This window comes from Echinops telfairi, unplaced genomic scaffold (assembly GCF_000313985.2).
Source record: "Echinops telfairi isolate 266 unplaced genomic scaffold, ASM31398v2 ScPeMD7_3533;HRSCAF=4204_0, whole genome shotgun sequence".
Lineage (NCBI taxonomy): Eukaryota > Metazoa > Chordata > Mammalia > Afrosoricida > Tenrecidae > Echinops > Echinops telfairi.
In genome coordinates, this window is record NW_022107431.1 from 15,295,219 (window position 1) to 15,315,302 (window position 20,084).

Genomic DNA, 20,084 nt, shown 5'->3' on the forward strand with positions numbered 1-20,084 from the left:
CTCATCATTGTTACATCACATCGCACCCTGACTGGCTCATCTCCTCCCCGAGACCCCTCTGCAAGGGGATCTCCAGTATGCCCGGCTCTTTACATATATCATCACTGTGTGGTAAGTGTTATTGTTGGTACTTCCCACATGGGGTTGCCCACATTTAGAGTTGAAAAAATTGTCCTGACGTCCTAAAGCTTTGAAGAATAGCTGTTCCCATGTCATTTAGGGGATTAAAAATGTTGACAGTTTAGTTTTTGCATTGTTTCATAATATAAGTCAAGAAGGTAAGTGCCACACAGTTAAATATGTAATCTGCCTCAGATCTCACCGCACCTCATTCTGCTTTTTTCCTATAGGTTGGAACTAAAGGAAGGTCAGAGAAAATAAGGACATACAACTTTCCACAGAACCGAGTCACAGATCACAGAATAAGCAAGTCCCTGCATGACCTTGATAGATTTATGCGAGGAGAGGATCTACTGGACGAACTAGTTCAGTCACTGAAGGAGTATGCAGATTACGAAGCTTTAGTAGAAGTTATTTCCCCAAAAGTTTAAGTTGACTTTTTAAAACCTTACTAAAAGATGTATAGCAAATCACACTGTATAAATATTCTCATCAATATTCTTTGGCAAACTTATATGAACCTCTCAATGTATTAGTACAAAAAGAATATCATGACTGATTGTAAATCCTTTTAAGTAGACAAAGTAAATAAGTAGACAAAGAAGTAGTCTTTGGTTTTATGTAAAATATTTAATGAGTGATTAAAATTTTTATTTCCTAACTTTGCATCATGGAACACTTCAAACATTAAAGAAAATAAGCACATGATCGTAAATATTGCCGTAATAGCAGTTTGAAACCAGGAGGTCCCTGGGTGGTGCAAATGGTGTACACATGTACACAAACGTGCGCACACGTTTCCACACTCAAAGCCTAGGAAGTCAAGTACCTAGATGTGCCTCTGAAGAAAGGCCTGGTGATCTACTTCAGAGAAAAACAAAAGCCGGCTATTGACAGCCTGTGACACTCAGTTCTGCTCTGGAACACTGGGTGGCTATAATGGCAACTGGTTTCCTGACTGGTAAGGAACACCTGAGAGAGGAGTGGAGAGTGCTGGCCTGCAAGCTGATACAGGGTCCTATTTTACTCATGAATGAGCACACGTAATCTTTGCAACCTAGGAGCCCTGGTGATGTGGTGAAGCACTGGGCTGTGATCCACGTGGTTGGCAATTCCTAACCATCGGCACTCCGCAGGAGCAAAGGTGGGGTTTTCTACTCCCTTAAGTTACAGTCTAGGAAACTCACTGGGGCAGTACAGCCCTGTCTTATAGTGTCCCGATGAGTGGGGATCAACTCATGGCAGCGAGCTTGAGTGAGAGGAGAAAGCACAGTTGAGTGCCATAATTCTGGGCATGAAGCCTATTGGAACCTGGAATCTAACATTTAAGAGCCTTGGAATTTTGTAGACATTTGTACAAAAGATCATCTACACAGCCTTCTCATCTATAAACTGTGCACTGTCACTTTTCCCCGCTGCCCTTTCTGCCTACAAAATAGTCCTTGTACCTGTTAAGCTAGATGTCAGTGTCCAACCCAAAGTACCTTAGACCCTAGGCAGAATTAACAACGCTCCTTCATTCTTACATACTGTAACTATACAGCAGCATGTACCCGTAGGTAGTGTTATGGAGGAAAAAGCGACCCCAAATCAACATACAATTTGGAGAGGCCTCTTCATTAGGTCTTCCCACGACAAAGAAACCATGGGGATGACACAGACAGAATCATGATCAGTGGGAGATCAAGCCATCACAGGTACAAGCAGGACTGAAGCAATGACTGGAATCCATTCATTACTGCAGATTGGGAAGGTTTACAAGATTGGGTCAGGGCCTTCCAATCACTTTGGTCAGGGTATGACTCATGACCGTGTGGCCCTGCACCCCAATTCCCATCAAGGGCAGGCCCAAGGCAACTTCTAGAGAGCTAGAATGCTGCTCGCAGGACAGGGCAGGCCTGTTGCAGCTAATTGCCTGAGGACAAAGCTTTTTTTATATTTGCCTACCAAAGGTCAGAAAGAACTCAAAAGTTAAGCCTATGTAGGGAGTCAAAATGGATTTAGGGATCCCCTTATAAACTAGCTCTTTGGCAACCTAGCACTCAAAAAAAATACAAGATTTAATACCAGAACTTACTGGTTTACTCCTGTCTCAAGATTGTTTAATAAGTGAGTGGAAGAGCGGGGTGAGGCATAAAGTGAACAAATACTGATATACTTTCTCCAGTCATCTCATTAATGGATGAGATTATTAATTCTCACCACTTAAGATATAACATAATTAACACTAAATGATAAAGGCTAGAGCCTTCAGGAAGGGCTACAACTCAATATAAAAAAACCCTCACAACTGGTCCAATGAACAGTATCATGAAAAAAAACAACAACCTGATGTCAAAGATTTAATTTTACTTGAACCCACAATCAATGCTCATGGAAGCAGTAATTAGGAAATGAAAGGACAGACTGCCATTTGACAACTCAGCTGAATAAGACCTCTTTAACGTGTTACTGACCAAAGATGTCACTTTGAGGGACAAGGTGTCCCTATCATAGCCATGGTATTGCCATTGCCTCATATGCCTTTGAAAGTTGAACGATAAAGGCTGCGCAAGAGCGGAAACATTGGATTACTGTCAGAGAATATTGGACTGCCAAAATCCAAATCTGTTTTAGAAGAGGTACAGCCAAAATGCTTCTCAGAAGCAAGGCTGACAAGACATCCTTCTCATTTACTTTGGACACGATGTCAGGAGAGACCAGTTCATCATGCTTGGGTAGGGAAAGATGAACACCCTCGTTCAGATGGATTGACAAGAGGGCTGCAGCAATGGGCTCAAACATGATTGCAAGGATGGGCAGAGCAGGGCAGTGTTTCAGTCTGTCGTACATAAGGGTCACTGAGTCAGAACTGGCTTGATGGTGCCTAACAAGTAAAAGCACTGAAGAGATGCCCAAAAGGCAGGTATGGTTAAAATATTTTTAAGAAACCAGAAGTATTATTCAAAAAGACTGAACTTGAACTCTACGTCAAAAAGGCAGACTACACCAAAGTAAATCAAAATTCACTCTGCTAGAATGGCAATTTTGAAGCTGTACCAACAGATAGTGGTGTCAGGTGCCATCATGTTGGTTTTAACCCATAACAACCCCATGCATGACAGAATGAAACACTGCCTGGTCCTGCACCATCACGATTATTCCTATGTTTGAGCTCAATATAAATAGGACTGACCACATAAAGACAGTGCTGTTTAAAATTAAGCTGGTCACATTCCTCTACAACTTGTTTCTCATTGTGTGCATTTTTTTACAGCATTACCAATCTCCCTCCCAAATTTAATAATCTGCCATCATTTTTGAGAACTCATGCTTACGATGAATTTACTGCTAATCCCTGCTTTCCTACTGCAAACTTTCCAATCCTCTCCAATTCCATTGCTGCTACTCTTGTCAAGACAGGCTTCTCCCCTGGAATATTATAGTCCTGACTTTTCTCCGATGTTCTCTCTCTGTGTGCTCTACTTCAGATAAACAACCAGATTAATCTTCCTAAAAGCAAAAGGCTCTGGTCTTGTGGCTCCTTTACTCAAAATCTTAGTAGGCTGCCCCTCAAGTGAAACCCCAGCTCTTGCATTCAATATATCCATGATCTGTAGCCATAATAGGGCAGAAACAGGGCTTTCTACTCTAAAGAGTTCCAGGCTTGGAAACCCATAGGAGCAGTTCTACCCTGTCCTATGGGGTCACCATGAGCATCAGCTTGATCGCAGTGAATTTGTAAACGGCATAATCTCTTAGTAGCCTATTTTCACTCACTTCCTCCTTTTCACTGCCATTGAGTCTGACTCAGCGGGCCCTATAGGACAGGATAGAACTGCCCCTGTGGGCTTCTGACACCATACTCTTTATTGGAGTAGAAATCCCTTTCTCCCACAGAGTGGCTGGTAGTTTCAAACTGCTGGCCTAGAGGTTAGCAGCCCAATGTGTAACCACTATGCCACCCTTTTTCTACATAATACATTTTTTCCTAATAAATGTACCCTGCATTTAAGCTTTCCCTCATTTTGTTCAGTATACCATGCCTCCCTATGCCCATATCCATCAAAGGAATCCTAGAGTAGGGTATGTTGTTATGGCCCCTGAAGAGACACTTGATCATGTTTGGAGAGACTTGTCACAAGTGGAAGAAAAAGGCAGAGGCTAGCGGTCCTGTTAGACACTCAACAATGTCCAGGGCAGCTGGCCACAATAAACTTCTGGCCCACCAGTGCCAAGACTGAAAAATCTGTCCATCGACTTCGCTTAACCTAGCATACAGAAGTGACTCCTGTGCCCTATGAAAAACCCTGCTGTAACTTTTGATGTATCTGACGCCTTCGATGTTCCGTGTTACACACCTCATCCTCTCTGAATTTATAAATTTATCAAGCATAAATTGTTAGACACTGTGCTGATCACTGACATAAATCCCTGGGAAGCTTGCATGCTATAGGTCTGCCTAAGAATTTGCTGAAAGAATAGGGAAATTCTCTGGGCAATTCATTTTCTACCTAACAGCCACGGTCAGATTTCCTAATAGAGGTAAGCACCTGCTTACTTACTTATTAAACCTCAAATACCTTCCAGAGTCAACAAGTAATAAAAAATACTGACAACATCTCCCCAAACCAAAACAAATCTACTGGCCACCGAGTCCATTCTGACATGCTTGACGTTTTTTAATACCTAGAATGCCTTTCATACAGTTATGACCCAAAGACTATATTCCAGACACCCTAATTTAATGTGGACCTGCCCCTAAAATGTATCTCCTTCCACGTTTGAAAATAAAATCGTAAAATACAGCTGACTTCTTATGATCAAACGAGAGAATTGAAGAGAAATGCGCTATAAGCAATCAAGAGTCCAGCAAATATTCTCCAGCGTAACACGGAGAAAAAAATACAGACTTTTTGAATCCCCAAGATGAGGATAGGCATCTTCACTTACAACTAGGTATCTGGTTCTGTGCGAATTAACCTAATTACTGTCCTAAGCCTCATCATCAGAAAATGAAAAAAAACAACAAAAAAACCCGAAATTGTTAGAATTGGAAGCTAACGTTTTAAAAAGTACTTGGCCCCAAAGGAGAAGCTGTCGTGGCTTACTATTCAACAAACAACTCCCGTGCATATAAATATCCTTTGTGATCAGAAATGGGCAAACTGTATGAGTAAACCTACACGCTGGTGTTTCCCTAACCTCACGTACTACACTCTGGCCACTCCTGGTCTTCTTTCCCCTGAACCCAGCAATAGGGGCACACCCATCTAGCTAGTAAGCAGGTCTCTGCATAGTCAGCTCTTTGTCCTGCCGCCTAGGTAAAACGCCAGAGGCATCCCTCGCTACCACCTCTCAATTCACACACTACCCTTTAACATTATTTTATTTTCCTCTTCGCTTTTCTGAAAGTGTTCATTGTCACTTTCCCAACTTAGTATATAAACTTCCTAGGAGCCCTGGTGGCACAGTGCTGCAATCCAGCAATTTGAAACCGCTGACCTTGGGAGAAAAAATTTTCTACTGCAGCCAAAACTTTCGGTCACAAAGAGAAATACAATGTGAATCCGATATATCTAAAACTGAAAAGTGAGGCGGGACCACCTCGGGTCCCTGCCCCACTTGGGATGCAGATTAGGGTGCAGATATTGAGCTAGAGGACGCGAGGGAACAGGAGTGCCTGCGGATGGGGCCTCATGGAGTTTACTCTGTGGCTGGCCTGTATGGTGATCAGAAGCTGGGTGCTGGAAATACTTTGTCCCGCTTGAGTGACACACACCCAATAAAAAAATAATACTGTATCACTTCCCATCAAAGACCTTAGACTTACACCCACTCTTGCCACGACTAGAAAAGAATTCCCTACGCAAAGTGGCCTGGGGTTTTCACGGCAACCATTTTCATACAAATTCTTTTTTATACAAACATAAGAAACTTGACGTGCGTACAAAACAATGGTGGAGAGCGACATAGGGTTGCCATTGCGAAGAAATGCGCTAACAGGAAAAAAGTGCCTCTCTCCCCACCCCCTCCGGAAGGTCCCAGGGAGACCCTGGGCGGCAGGTCTCCCGCCACAGACGTGGCCACCTCTGCCGCTCCGTGTGCTCCCGCGCGGCGGGCCCGACACGCCCACCGCAGCCCCGCTCCTCCCGCCCGCGGGGGGAAACGCGGGGCATTCCAACGCGCACGCTCCAACCCGCCAACTCTAAGGCCACGCCCGCAGCCCGGGCTGCGCAGACGCCCTGGGCAGGGGCGGGGCGGAATTACGAGGGAACAAGAAGCGCGCGCGTAAATCCGAGAGAGGCGGGATAAGTAGAGGTGGGGGGAGGGTTCCTCTTCCGGAAACTTGGGATTCCCGGACAACCGGAGGCGCCGCTCACCAAACTACCATTTGTGAGATGATCAAAGAGAGCCGGCTACCCTGTGCACTCGTCGGACAGATGCAGACGGAAACTGGAGCTGCCTTCAGGATGGAACCAGGATTCGCAGGCCTGTGGATGGGAACTTGGCGGGCTGCCGGGCGCATGCGTGGTAGGACCCGTCCACGTGCGGCGAGCCGCCGCCTCTGCTGGATAACCCCGCCCCCGGTCCCGCCCTGACCTGAGCATCTCTCAGGATGCGCCGGGGCGGCGGTGGGATACTGGCAGGCCAGACGAAGAGACCGGCCCCGCCTCCGGGTCTTTGGATTGGTCGAGGTTGGCGGCGTCCCCGCCCACCGCCTCTCTATTGGTGCGGCCTCCGAGAGCGACGCGTCCTATTGGACGGCGCAGATTTGGGCACCAAATTCAAAGATTTTAAAAGTACCAGCTGGCGCCTTTTGCCTGATAGCGGCGCTGGGAAGCGAGCGGCGGGAGTCGGACCTGCAGGAGCTGCTCCTTCCACTGAGGCAGAGGCCATCTCTGCTGGCATGAGCCGAAGCCCTTGCAGCCGCTGCTCAAGTCCAGCCTCGTGCACCTGCCGCCGGAGCCCCCTGACCGCCGCCGAGCTCCCGCGCCCCACCAACAGTGAGTGAGGGAAGAAGGCCGAGGCAGAGCCGCGCCCCAGGGGGTGGGGTGGTGACCCCGCGACCCTCACCTGAGGTGACCTGCACCTAGGTGCGCGAACACACGCCGGGCGGGGGACGTCAGCAGCGATCCTGGGACTCGGAGAGAGCGGGGTTCTCTGAGGGGATGGAGGGCCGGCCACCCCGCTGGGCCCGAGCGCTAGCCCCTGGGGGCTCCGAGTCGCGAGTCCGCGGGCACGCGCTCCCCGTCCTGGGCGCTGGGTCCGCCTTTCCCACACCCCTGACTGGGCGACAAGTGTCCCCTCCCCCACGCACCCTGACTGACTGGGACCCTCACCCTCATCCCCCGGCGCGGCTAGAGTCGATTCCTGCCTACACCCCCTCACCCACCCTCTCATCCCGCTCCCAGTAGTTTCGAACCCGCATCCCCGGGGCCAGAGCCCCCGCCCTCCTTTTTGTCCCCGCGTTGTCACCCCCTGGGCGCGGGAGATCGTTGGCTCCCTCGCCTTATCTCCCGCTCGCCGCAGGCCCGCGCCCTGAGGGGCCACCTCCCCACCCCGACCCCGCAGCGTTTCAGGGGCTCCCGCCAAATGGAGGTCCCCCTGGACCAAGGTACCCTACAACATCCGCCCAACAAACGCCCCTTTTCCCTTTGCCGTGTCCCTCAGCCCCCAGACCCGCTCTGGAACCGTCCATCGGGCCCTGTTGAGCTGGTTTTGTGACCCGGGGCTGCTGTGGCTGCCCCTGAAGCATTCGCCCGCCCCCCATCCGAAATCTTCGCAGGAATGGAAAACGCTCGTTGTTACCATCTGTCGTCCCCTCAGAGAGATTCTTTGACCCCAAATTTTGGAAAACCTAACTAATCTAGAAATTGTTAGGTTTGGGCCGTCTCTGAGCGATGCCCTTTTCCTTAGGGAAGGAATCCGAACGATTTAAAAGAAAGAAGACACCTTTATTTTAACAGGTTCCCTAGCTGTGTATAATTAAGTCTCCCCTTGAAAATCCTAAGTCTGAAGGCTTTAGGAGGATTTTTTTAGGTGGATTGCTTTAATTCCAGTTGCCTTTACTGCAGGGCTCCTCAGGGAACATTGACTGTACCTGGGTTTGAGGAAATGAAATAAGGTTTCTGCATCCAACTATCTTTTAAGGTGGACTTTTCCCCCCAAAGGCCTGGCCCTTTCGAATCCTTAGGTTAAGGAGTGGCTATGCTTAAAATTAGGCGCCATGGTAGTTATTTAGGAATATTTGGAGGAAATCCAGGCCTTCCTCAGTAACATGTTGGAAGGAACTAGGAAGGTTTTTTAAGGATTGTAATCTAATTTGATGGTGGTATTTAAACATGAACTTTTGGGTCTGTACCTTGGAAGTTTAATAGAAGGTAAAACTTGGTTCACTGAAGTATGGTACTACCTTATCATGGTTGGATTGGGAGTTGGTAAATACAAAATAGGCCGTATATCCGGTCTTTACAACAGATCCTTGAGGTCAATTTCAGTAGCTCCATTTTAGAGAAAATGACAACTACAGTCACAAAGCTAATCATAGTTACAAAGCCAAATAAGGATTTTCACTTTAACATGGGTTTGTCTTGAAATGTATACGTATGTGAGGAATATATTTTGCTAAGTCTATAGGGAATGTGATAGTGGTCTTGATTAGACCCTATGTCAATGATACTCTCCCATGCACTTAATCTAGTTATATTATCTGAGTCCCATTTTATGGATGAGCCTGTAAGTGTTAATTTTTCTCCCCCCAAAAGAAAAATAGTCAACTTCCTCATTTTTTTTATTTCTCTAACTCAGTAAATGACACTTTATCTTACATGTTAAAACCCTAAATCACAATAATGTTTTACTCAAACTCAGTTGGAATTGCCCCTACGGAAATATATCTTGTGTCTGTTCAGTGAGCTTCATTTCTACTATAGTCATCCTGTTCCAGGGTACTCCACTCTCAAAACTTGAGATGCACACACTCCTAAGTAGCCTCCTTCATTCAGCCTTTCATGTCTTCTAATCATTACATTGTCTACAGCTACCAATATTCTCTTTAAAATGTAAACCAAATTTATTTTAAACTTTCCCAGGGCTCATCTCTTTTTCAAATTGAACCTTTATTTTTCACTCTTCCCTCAGCTCACTGAGTTGCAGCCATGCAGGTTTTTCTCTTTAAACATTCTGAAATTGTTCTGGCTTCCTGTGATTCTGTCCGTCTGGAACACTTCAGAATTTCATAAGGCTTTCAGTTCTCAAAATGTCTCCCCCTGTAGACATCTTCCCCGCTCCACCTAGCCAGTGGGGTAGTTCTGTGGCTTACAATAGTTACTAATATTAAATTTGTTAGAGTAGAACTGAGCGGTTAGTGGGTTCAAACCTGTGATCTTTGGGTTTAGTATCTGACTACTATAGTCACTGACCTATCTTTTACTTGTGCTTGAACCTTAACATGTGCCCTTTTCAACCTTACATGTGCCCTTTCCTGCTGGTCTTAACCAATTTTACTGCCTGTTCCCTGAGTTGTTTATACGGCAAAGCTAAATAATGTCTTGAGTCCAGGGTGTAAAAACTAAAGATGACCTCAGACCTCATACTTTTGATGCATCAAATATCACTTATGTATAGCCCCTTCCCACTATCTTTTACTCATATATAAACATAGTTTTACAATTCCTAAGGTAGTCAGTTCTGAAGTCTTGTAAAAAATTTAAGTATTACATCATATTTAGCGTAGATAATTTCACAGCTCTATAGGCAAGTACACATAAGCTATTTAAGTCCTTGCCAGGGGGGCATGGCTTAGGGCTTCACTATTGGCCAGAAGTTTGGTTGTTCAAATCTACTCAGGGCTTAGAACATAGGCTTTCAAAAACTCCTAACTTCAAAAACCTTGTAGAGCAATTCTGCTACATATTTGGGGTCACCTTAAGACAGTAAGTAATGGGTTGATAGCAGCTAATAATGTAAACTATGCATAATGCTGAGAGACACTTAAGTCTTTAAATCTCTGCATACCCAATTTAAGTAAGGAAGTATAAGGGAATTTTGAAGTAAATAGGTTGTGTGTTTTTGGGTTTTTTTTATAGGTTATAAAGAAGAGAAGACCATACTTTCTGTCAAAATGAAGTGCGATTTTAATTGTGACCATATTCATGCTGGACGTAAACTGGTAAAACCTGATGGTGGTGTAAGACTGGGCTGCACTCCTGCCTATTTAGAAGATTCTTGTAAGGACTGCTTTAAAGACTATGAAAGGTTATCATATATTGGATCACCTATTGTGAACCCCACAACTGTAGAACTTGAAACTGAAAGCAAGCCTTTGCACAACAAAGAAAATCAACATGTGCAACGAATACTTGACAGTCCAAATGAAATAGAACTAGAGACCAGTCGACTTCATGAAGATAGTGGCTACTCCTCATTTTGTCAGCCAAGTGGCCTCAATGAACATGAAGAGGCTAGCCTGTCCCTGGAGCACACTAGTGACAGCCCACAGTCCTGCCTGCTACAAACACAAAGCCCAGACCAGTATCCCAACAAAAACTTGCTGCCAGTTCTGCATTTTGAAAAAGTCGTTTGTTCAACGTTGAAAAAGAATGCCAAACGAAACCCTAAAGTAGATCGAGAGATACTAAAGAGAATTATAACCAGTGGAAATTTTAAACTACAGAATGTAATTGGCAGAAAAATGGGCCTGGAATGTGTAGATTTTCTCAGCGAACTCTTTAGAAGAGGACTCAAACTACTTCTAGCAGATATTTTAGCACAACTCAGTGGTATGGACTTAATCAAGTAAGTATTGTTGCTTTCGTGTTTTATAACAGATGTGACTTACTACTAGTTCGTCAAAGAATGGTGACAAATAGTCTTTTAGCATTGGTCAGTGGAAAAAACTTGAGAGATGGCATTTTATTACCTCTGTCTGCCATGCAGGTAATAAAAACCCTAAAACTCAACTGGCGTAGTGGTTATGCCATGGTATGGTAACCACGAGGTCAGCAGTTCGAAACCACCAGCCACTCCAAGGGAGAAAGATGAGGCTTTCTGCCCATCTTTCATGAAGAGTTACACTCAGAAAAGCACAGAAGTTATTCTATCCTGTCATAAGGTCAGTATGAGTATAATTGAGATGAAAGGAATGTATTTACCAATTCTGACTCAAAATAATGACCTTTTGGGATAGAATAGGCAGACCTGCACTTGAGCAGTCTGGAGTCTGTTGGTAGCAGAGAGCCTCCTCTTCCTCCCAAGGAGCAGCTTGTGGCTTCGGAGCACTGGCATTGCAATTAGCCCAGTGATATGTTGTGCCACCAGGGCTCCTTCATTCATTTCCATCATTTTATATTTGTATTATGTGCAAGTTTTCTATTAGATTAAGGTCTTTGTTCCTTTTCAGTTCTGAACTTTCTAACATGTAAGCTTCATATCTTCCAAGCTTAACTCTAAGACAGCAGCCTAGTTTCAGCCGATAGGTCCCATAGGCATTATGAGTTTTTATTGCACCTGAAAGTTGTGTTTTGTTTTTTTAACTTTCTGTTTCACAATAAAATTGCTCCACAAACTATCTTCTCTAGAGAGCCTCACAAACAGGGACCTGGATATGACCTGGGAACCTTGAATTGATTTTTGCTAAAAGTAGTTGTCATTTAAAATTTCTATACTTTTAGACCAAAATACTGCTATATACTGTGAGGGCAGCTTATTTGATGCTTAGCAATAATATGGGGGAAAATGAAGTGGTTTTTAAACCTGAATTACTTACTGTGGAATTCTTTTTAAATGCAGAAGCAGAATCTCCTTTTTAGATTATTTAAATTAAAATGGTTAGGCTTGAAATATCTTAAAATCCTGAGTGCTCCAGAAAAATTCTAAAATACAGCCTGATATTGAGAACAACTGCTAATAAAATTTCTTTGGGGCAGGGTGGGGACAGCTATTGGAACAATTATATGTTCTTTAATAAAAAAAAGATTCTAGCCCTTTGTGATATTTTAACTAACCATTTACTTTTCCAGTGTGGCTAAAGTGAGTACAACCTGGAAGAAAATTCTTGAAGATGATAAAGAGGCATTCCAGTTATACAATAAAGCAATGCAGAAAGTGTCTGTAAGTTTTTTTATACACTTAACAAAGTACTACAGCATTTCATTAGTGCTCATGTCAAATATTATCAAGGATAGGAGAAAGGTCTCACCAGTCAGTCATTTCTTAATTCATCGTACAAATAGAATGTCCAAAACTGACCAGGGGAAGATGACTATGTTTTCAGCTACTGAGGGTGTACTGTTTAGTTGTCTTTCCCATGTTTGTTTGGAAAATCGATGTTATTTTCTTTTTATTTAAATAAGTAAAGCCAAATAAACATGTTACCGTCGAGTCAATTCTTACTCTGGTCTCTTTTTTTTTTGTTCTACCTTCTCTCCCCACCCCCAGTTCTGTCTGGGACCTTTATTGTCATCCTGATCAGCAGTTGGTAGAGGTAGCTTGGCACCATCTATTCTTTTCGGGTCTCAGGCCTAATAGAGGCCATAGTTCTTTTCTGTAGTCTAGTAGTCCTTTGAGCTAATTGTTTTCTTGAGTCTTTGAGTTTCTTTACTCAGCATTGAATGGGAAGAGATCAATAGTTGTATTTTAGGTGGTCTTTCATTGGCTTAAGACCTTAGCCATTGCTCACCAAAGTAGGATGTAGACCATATCTTTATGGGTTATGTGAAGTCAGTTAACCTCTATCCCATGAGATCCTAAGCCCTCAAGCCACCCCACACCCCATCCCCAGTATGCTGTTCTGCACGCATGAGTATGTTAGCACATACACATACATAAATATATATATATATATATATCATCAGTGCCAAGTCTAATTTATAGAGGCCAACTGTCATACCTTTTCTAGGATCTGGTAGGTTTGAACTACCAGCCTCTCAGTTGGCAGTTGAGTGCTTCATCACTGCTTAAAATATGAAAGGACGCTTTTTTTTATCCATTTACCAGGTATATTATCAACATTGAAGATCATGTAAGAGTGTGTGTGTTTAAGTTGTAGAATAGCAACATTGGAGGTGTTTTTGAGAATCTTAGCTTAATACATAATTCTCAGACTTTAGAGTTAAGCAAATTTGTATGTTCACATTTTGGTACCAGAACTCAATGTTTTATGTAAGTATTTTGAAGTTCAATTTCTTTATTATTAATATTTATCAATAGAAACTTTTTCTGGTCTGAAAGATTTTTAGTCCAAGGTGGCACCATCTACTGGTTGTGGGGAGAATAACTTTGTTCTGGTCCTAGTTCTTTAATAGGTTGTAAAGTGCTTTCTATGTCTGCACGCAATGTTATTAGGCTTCAAGTATCTGAACAGTTTTATATATATTATATAAATCTGTTTAAACATTTTCAAGTACATTGTATATAGGATTAAATCCTTTACATTCTAGTTTCCCTTATGTGTATAAATGCAAGTGTCTGGTTGCTGACAGTAAAGGAAACAATTTTTAGGTCCTAATAAAACTTTTTTTTTTAATTAGGAAACTGTTACTAAGTTTTTACCACAAGCTTCAACCAGAGAAAATATTCTGCACAGAACAGCCTTAGCTTCTGTTCAAAAATCAGCCACCCAAACTTGCCTCAAAAAAGATACTCGAATCAAGTTATCCAGTCAAGGTGACCAGGAAGACTCATACAGTCGTCACAATCAGTTTTCAGAGGTAATTTTTGTTTTATCAATAAATTAGAAACCTGGGCCATTGATTGTGAATGGAATTTTAAAAGAAAAATCGAACTTTTTAAACTGTCAGCTAGCCTTAGATAAAGCTACTTACTGTATAATTAGTACTGCTAGAGAATATAAAGGCAGTGGGGGCTCTTTACCTTTACTAAACTACATAATAAAATTAGGAACCACCATTAGGATCAAATTAATGGCAACGCAATGATTTCTGTATTAACTGTTCATTGGGAAAAACTGATGAGTATGCATATATATATTAAAAAGCCATTTCTTTGTCATCGATGTTAATTAAATACTGCATAGGTAATAAGAAATTGTGACCTTGATAGTCTTAAGCAGTCTTGAAAAGAAGATAAACCATTGAAATGATTTTAATTCATAGTGCCCTTATAGGGTAGAATAGCACTCCTATGGGTTTTGAGGTTGTAATTCTTGATGGGAGCATAAAACTTTTATCTATCTCACATGGAGGGGTTGGTGGGTTCCCACTACTGATCTTGGGGTTAGCAGCCCAACAAGTAATTCACTATGCCACCAAGACTTCTCGCATAAGACACCCAGACCAAACTTGCTGCTGTCAAGTCAAGTTTGACTTGTACTGACCCTACAGGTCAGAGTAGAATTGACCCGGTGGGTTTCTAAGATGTTAAATCTCTACAGGAGTAGACAGCTTCTCCTTTCTCCTGCAGAGCCACTGGTGGTTTGAACTGCTGACCTCTCACATCCATTCTAGAGTAAAACCCTCTGTAGGGTTTTCATTGGCTGTGAACTTTGAGAAGTAGGTCATCAGACCTTCCAAGGTGATTCTGAGTGGTTCCTGTTCGTAGCCACATGCCTATTGGTGCCACCTAGGAATCTATAATGTGATAAGAGCTCTAAAACGAAGTAGCTGTAAAAGAATAACTCCTTGGACTAGGAAGGCATCACAGAAAAGATGACATTTATTTAAAGCAGGCATTGAGGCATGGTTAAATTCTCTGTAAAATAGGAAATGGCTATATAAACTGTTGATCTCTCTCACTCGTGCCATATTTCCTTAAGCATGGGCTTTGCCTTAAGTATAAAATCAATGCTTTGTATATGTTTTGGAGCCCTCTGGTATAGTAGTTAACACATAGTTCAAAATTACCAGTCACTCTAAGGGAGAAAGATGAGGCTTTCTACTCCCATAAAGAGTTACGGTCTCAGAAACCCACACGGACCGTTCTCCCTTGTCCTATAGGCTTGTTATGAGTCAGAATTAACTCGATGGCAGTGAGTTTGGGTTTGGATATATATTGGGAGGGGGGATGAGAGGTGAATAAGGTGAATTGAATTGAGAGTTGAAGTTCCTTACCCACTACCTTAATGTTCTTACCTCATTGTGCTTGTGTGCCCTTCTTAGCTTTATTGATTACTGAGTTTTTATGCAAAACATTTGCACACTATTTTTTTACAAATGATACAGTCCCCTTGCCTGCTCATTCTGTGTGCACTGTCTGCATAGTACTTTTATATGCACATTATATGCAAAAAATACAATACCTGTCCTTACGTATGTTTATGGATTTTTTTCCCACTTACTAGGCTGCCAGGACTTTGAAAAATAATGAGAGCCTCAAAGCCTGTGTCCGTTGTAATTCACCTGCCAAATATGATGACTATTTACAACGAGCCACCTGCAAACGAGAAAGCTGTGGATTTGATTATTGTACAAGATGTCTCTGTGATTACCATGCCTCCAAAAACTGTTCCAATGGCAAACCTCTAAAGGCCAGTTATAAAATGGGACCTCTGCCCGGTACTAAAAAAAGCAAAAAGAATTTACGGAGATTGTGATCTCTTGCTAAATCGAATGTAGCTGACCATGACAATTAGCTAGAAGGTGCTAGGTTTTAATTTATAAAAATGTACTGTGGTTTTCAGTTTTAATGTGTGTGGAAGTTTTTCCCTAGTGAATAAAGAGGGTATACAACCTCTTGAAACATTTTATTAGAATTTAATGTGAAGAAATACAGTGTTGTCACTATAGATCAGAAAACTGAAGATTCTATTAAAAGGAAAACTGGTTAGTGAGTTATTTGACCTTTGTGATTGTGAGGGTAAAACTATTGATTCAGTATTATAGTAAAGGAAGGCCAAGTAATTTTACCTGGGCAATCTTAAATCTTAATTACATTGACATATTTTATTTTGTCTTACTAAATTAATACCAAGTGAAATCACAGCTTTTGGAATATATGAATTTAAATGTCACCTTTCTTAAAACTCTTTTTTCAGTGTGTGTACCCTCTTTCAGTGTGTATCCCCAACCCCTAAAGACCTTTGTATATCCTGTTTGTTTTCCTTCTTTCTAGTCTGTTTTAATATTTTTGTGCTTATGTAAATATTTCAATATTTTTGTGTTAGGTATATGGAAATACCATATCTTTTTAAATAATCCACATATTGTACAGTATTTTTGCAAGCTGCATAGCCACCTATGTCAGTTTTCTGTGCACGCTGTGCGTGTATTATTGGTAAATATAGAAAATATTCTGTGTGTGTATATATATGTAAAAAAAACCGCTTCCTGTTATGAATAAAATTATGAGCTTCATATTGGTAACGGCTAAGTCAAAAAAGGTTAACTGTTTATAATAAACCAAAAAAAAATGGCTATTTACATGTGCCTGGATGGAGCCTTGGTGGCAGAGTGGGTTACAAGTTGGGTTATTAACTGCAAAGTCAGTAATTCATAACCACCTGGCACTCCACGATGTAGGATCTCTTGATTTGCTTCCATGAGCAAATTGTGGATCCAAGCAAATGCAATCTGTTAACCCTATCTGAGGGGTCCTAGGATTTGGAATGAACTTGATAGCACTGAGTTAGCTCAGTTGAACAAAAACCTGGCTATCTGAAAAGTAACCAAGATAAACAAACCTATAGTCATTGAGTCGTTTCTAGCCTATGTCTGCTGCAATCTACAGAAGAAGCCCAGTGCTTTGGCTGCAATGAAATCCCCCAGTCATTCCACTGGAGAAAGCAGTAGCAGTCTGCTTCCACAAAGATTACAAACTTGGAAACCCTGTGGGGCAGTTCTGTGTCGCTTGGGGTTACTATGAGTAAAAAATTGACTCCTACTCCCCTGGACAGGAAAACCTTGTGCGTGAAACAATGGGCCAATAACATCAACACTACCAGGAAGGTAGACACCTAATCAATCGAGATCAAAGGAATTTGCCTAGTGATTGAAGCTTAGAAAGGAATAGAAGTAGTGAAAGTTTGGGAAGAGTGCTGTCCAACTGTAAGGAATGCAATCAAATGTCATGAAACTGCCTTGTTGAAGGGAAAACCAATTTGCTCTGAAATTATCCAAATTACAAAAAATTAGCTGATGGCATTGAAAAAAAATGCAGGCTGCATTTGCATCTAGAAGGATATTGAATAGACGTATTTAGTTGTTCTGTGTGAAATTCCAGGTCCCATTGAGTATTTTTTTTTACTTATCCCAGTATCTTAGGAGTGCCCTGGTGGCACTGTCAGGTCAGCATTGGCAGCTAATTATTAGGTCAGTGGTTCAAACCCACCAGTGCCTTGCAGGAGAAAGATGAGGCTGTCTGCTCTGGAAAAGATTTTTTACAAAGCCTCAGAAATCTTAAATAGGGTTGCTATGAATTTAATACCTGTGGAATTTCTTTTGTGTAATATCTTATAGTGATTGAGATGGGTTTTAAAGTAACCATAAGGTGTTTCAATAGAGGAGGGTCACAGAACAATTTGAGAATTATGCTAAATGATACCCACTTAGACTAGGTTAAAATCCCAAATCACTGCCATAAATCAGTTCTGACTCACAGTAACCCTGTAGGGCAGAGTAGAACTGCTCTGGGTTCCCAAGCCTATAGATTTTTACAGGAGTACAAAGCCTCATCTTTCTCCTGCCAAGTGCCTGGTAGACTTGAACTGTTGACCTTGGGTTAACAGTCTATAAGCCACCAGCACCCCTTAGCCAATTGGTTAAACAGCCCAAAATCTACATAATAAACAAAATGTGTACAATCAAATTGTTCCTGTAGCTACTATCAGTGTTAGCACTAAAAATAAACGAGTCTAAGATAAGAACGAGTGGATTGAATTCAGACGGCTCCAAGAGAGGTGAGTGGGCCTTGAAGATCCTATGAAAGGGCTTTAAAAAAGTGTAAGGACTGTTCGACGTACCATTCAATTTAAGGTAGGGGACTTATTTGAAAGGATTTGTGGGTATGTGGCTCGTGTGCCCCTCTGCCCCTCCCCCACCATACCGCACCCTGAACCCAATGACCAGAACTCCAATAAACGAGACAGGCTACAGTCTGTGTAGTCTGGTAGGATCCCTGGTGGCATAGTGGTTACCAGTTGGGCTGCTATCCACATGGTCTCTAGTTCGAAACCACCAGCAGCTCCAGGGGAAAAAGATGGCTTTCTACTCCCGCCAACAGTTACAGTCTCAGAAACCCACAGGGGATCGCTATGAGTCGTCATTGACTCCGTGGCAGAGAGTTTGGTTTGGTTTTTGGGGTACCTAAAGAATCTATATACAGCAATATAACAATTGCTGTAGGTTCTGACTCATGAACCCAAGTTTCAGAAACAAACTACCAGGCCCTTTCTATTGTGTTGCTGGGTGGTTTTGAATTCCCAAGATTTAGGTTATCGGTTGAATGCAAACTGTGCCACCCAGGAAGCTTCTGAAGCAGCTATATAGAAGTAGAATTGATTAGAAAGAGATGGGACCAAAAAAAAAAGATGGAACCATGGCCACTGTGGTAGTTAGAGAATTTCATGTCAACTTGATAAATAGGTTATAGGGGTGGAGTCTAGTCTAACAGGTTGATTGATGCCTCCTTGTGGGCATGGCCTTCTCATGAGAACTGGGAGTTTCCCCTTGATTCTGCTATCAGAAGAGGCGGATCTCTGCATGTTCCTGCTGTTGAGACACTCAGCTGAGGAGCCACATGGGAACCCACACCAGCAGATGCTTCCTCTGCCACTGGATCCACAAGACTTTCTACCCATAAGCTTGTGATCTTCCTGCATTTGGCATTGCAATGAGTCTAAAGAGAAATTTGTAGACTAGCATTGCTAATATTGGATATATAAACTATGGGCGAATATCAGAATTACGGACTTGATCTGTACTGGGCTGGAATGTTTTCTCAATATACAATTGCTCTTTGATATAAAGCTCTTTCTTATACATATATGAATGTCCCTGGATTTGTTTCTCTAGTCAATACGGCTAACACAGTCACAATTATGGTAATGGGGTTGTCTATCATCCGAAGCTTTTTCCCCAACACCTTGGTTATCAAATTAGTTCATTCATTGAGCTTTCTGTGACTGTAAACTTGTTTGCTTTTACACAATTGTGTGTAAGTGGGATCATAGTGTTTACATTTTCTCTGACTGCTTTTACTGAATATAGTTGTTTTTGAGATTCCTCGATCTTGTGTCAGTAGAGCATTGCTTTTTATTGCAAACAGTATGCCATTCCTGATGATGGGCATAATTTGCCTTTTATCCAGTTGTGTGTGTGTGTGTGTTTCCTTTACAAATAACCACTGTCATCAGGTTGATCCCACCATTTGTCTATCAGTTTTTCATACCTTGTATGTTACTGCAATGTTGAAAGCTGGGTCTGGTATTTCAAATACCAGCAGTCACTTAAAGGAAATAGGTTTCAGCAGAGCTTCCAGACTAAGAAAAAACTACAAGGAACAAATAAACTGTTCACTGAAAATCATATGAATAGCAGTGGAACATTGTCAAATTATGAAAGCCTCATGAATAGACACAGAGCATTGCCAGATGATGAGCCACTCGGGTTAGAAGGCATTCAAAAGATGACTGAAGGAAAGCTGTCATCTCAAAGTAGAGTTGACCATAATGGCGTGGGTAGAAAAGCCTTTGGGAGTAAAAGTCTTCAGGAAATTCATTTGGCTAAATGGGGCCTGGCTCAAAATGAGAAGAAACAGTGCAAACATTTATTAATTATTGGAACTTGGACAGTCCATAGTTGGAATCTAGGCATCTTGGAAGTTCACAGAAATGAAATGAAAAGCATAAACATTGATATTTTAGGCATCAGTGATCTAAAATGGACTGGTATTGTCTATTTTGAATCAAAAAATCATGGTTTACTGCACCAATTGGTAGCATCATGATAGAGAAAAGGTTGAAGTTGTCAAGGATTTCATCTTGCTTGGATTCATAATCAATAGTCATGGAAGAAGCAGTCAAGAGATCA

The 20,084-nt window shown here is 42.1% G+C and overlaps 2 protein-coding genes across 4 annotated transcripts in view; both read left to right on the forward strand.

Moving 5' to 3' along the window:
• Positions 1-724, forward strand: part of MTRF1L (mitochondrial translation release factor 1 like) — a 22,965-nt gene extending 22,241 nt beyond the window's left edge. For 2 of the 3 annotated variants that reach the window (XM_004701941.2, XM_045294698.1), the window contains one exon: positions 351-724. In XM_004701941.2, the coding sequence (XP_004701998.1) occupies positions 351-551 (201 nt within the window). In that variant the 3' untranslated portion in view covers positions 552-724. The remainder of the gene's footprint in view (positions 1-350) is intronic. The other variant, XM_045294697.1, reaches the window with a different exon arrangement.
• Positions 725-10,212: 9,488 nt separating this feature from the next.
• Positions 10,213-16,398, forward strand: FBXO5 (F-box protein 5). The gene is made up of 4 exons (XM_004701942.3): positions 10,213-10,899; positions 12,123-12,213; positions 13,632-13,811; positions 15,401-16,398. Exons 1-4 carry the CDS (start codon positions 10,226-10,228, stop codon positions 15,650-15,652), a joined length of 1,197 nt encoding a protein of 398 aa, XP_004701999.2. The 5' UTR covers positions 10,213-10,225; the 3' UTR covers positions 15,653-16,398.
• Positions 16,399-20,084: the final 3,686 nt, after the last annotated feature.

Excerpts from the sequence above, each read along its gene's own strand:
- FBXO5 (XM_004701942.3), top strand. The coding sequence starts at position 10,226 with ATGAAGTGCGATTTTAATTGTGACCATATTCATGCTGGACGTAAACTG. Across the intron at positions 10,900-12,122 it reads AGTGGTATGGACTTAATCAA|TGTGGCTAAAGTGAGTACAA; the intron begins GTAAGTATTGTT and ends TTACTTTTCCAG. Across the intron at positions 13,812-15,400 it reads GTCACAATCAGTTTTCAGAG|GCTGCCAGGACTTTGAAAAA; the intron begins GTAATTTTTGTT and ends CCCACTTACTAG.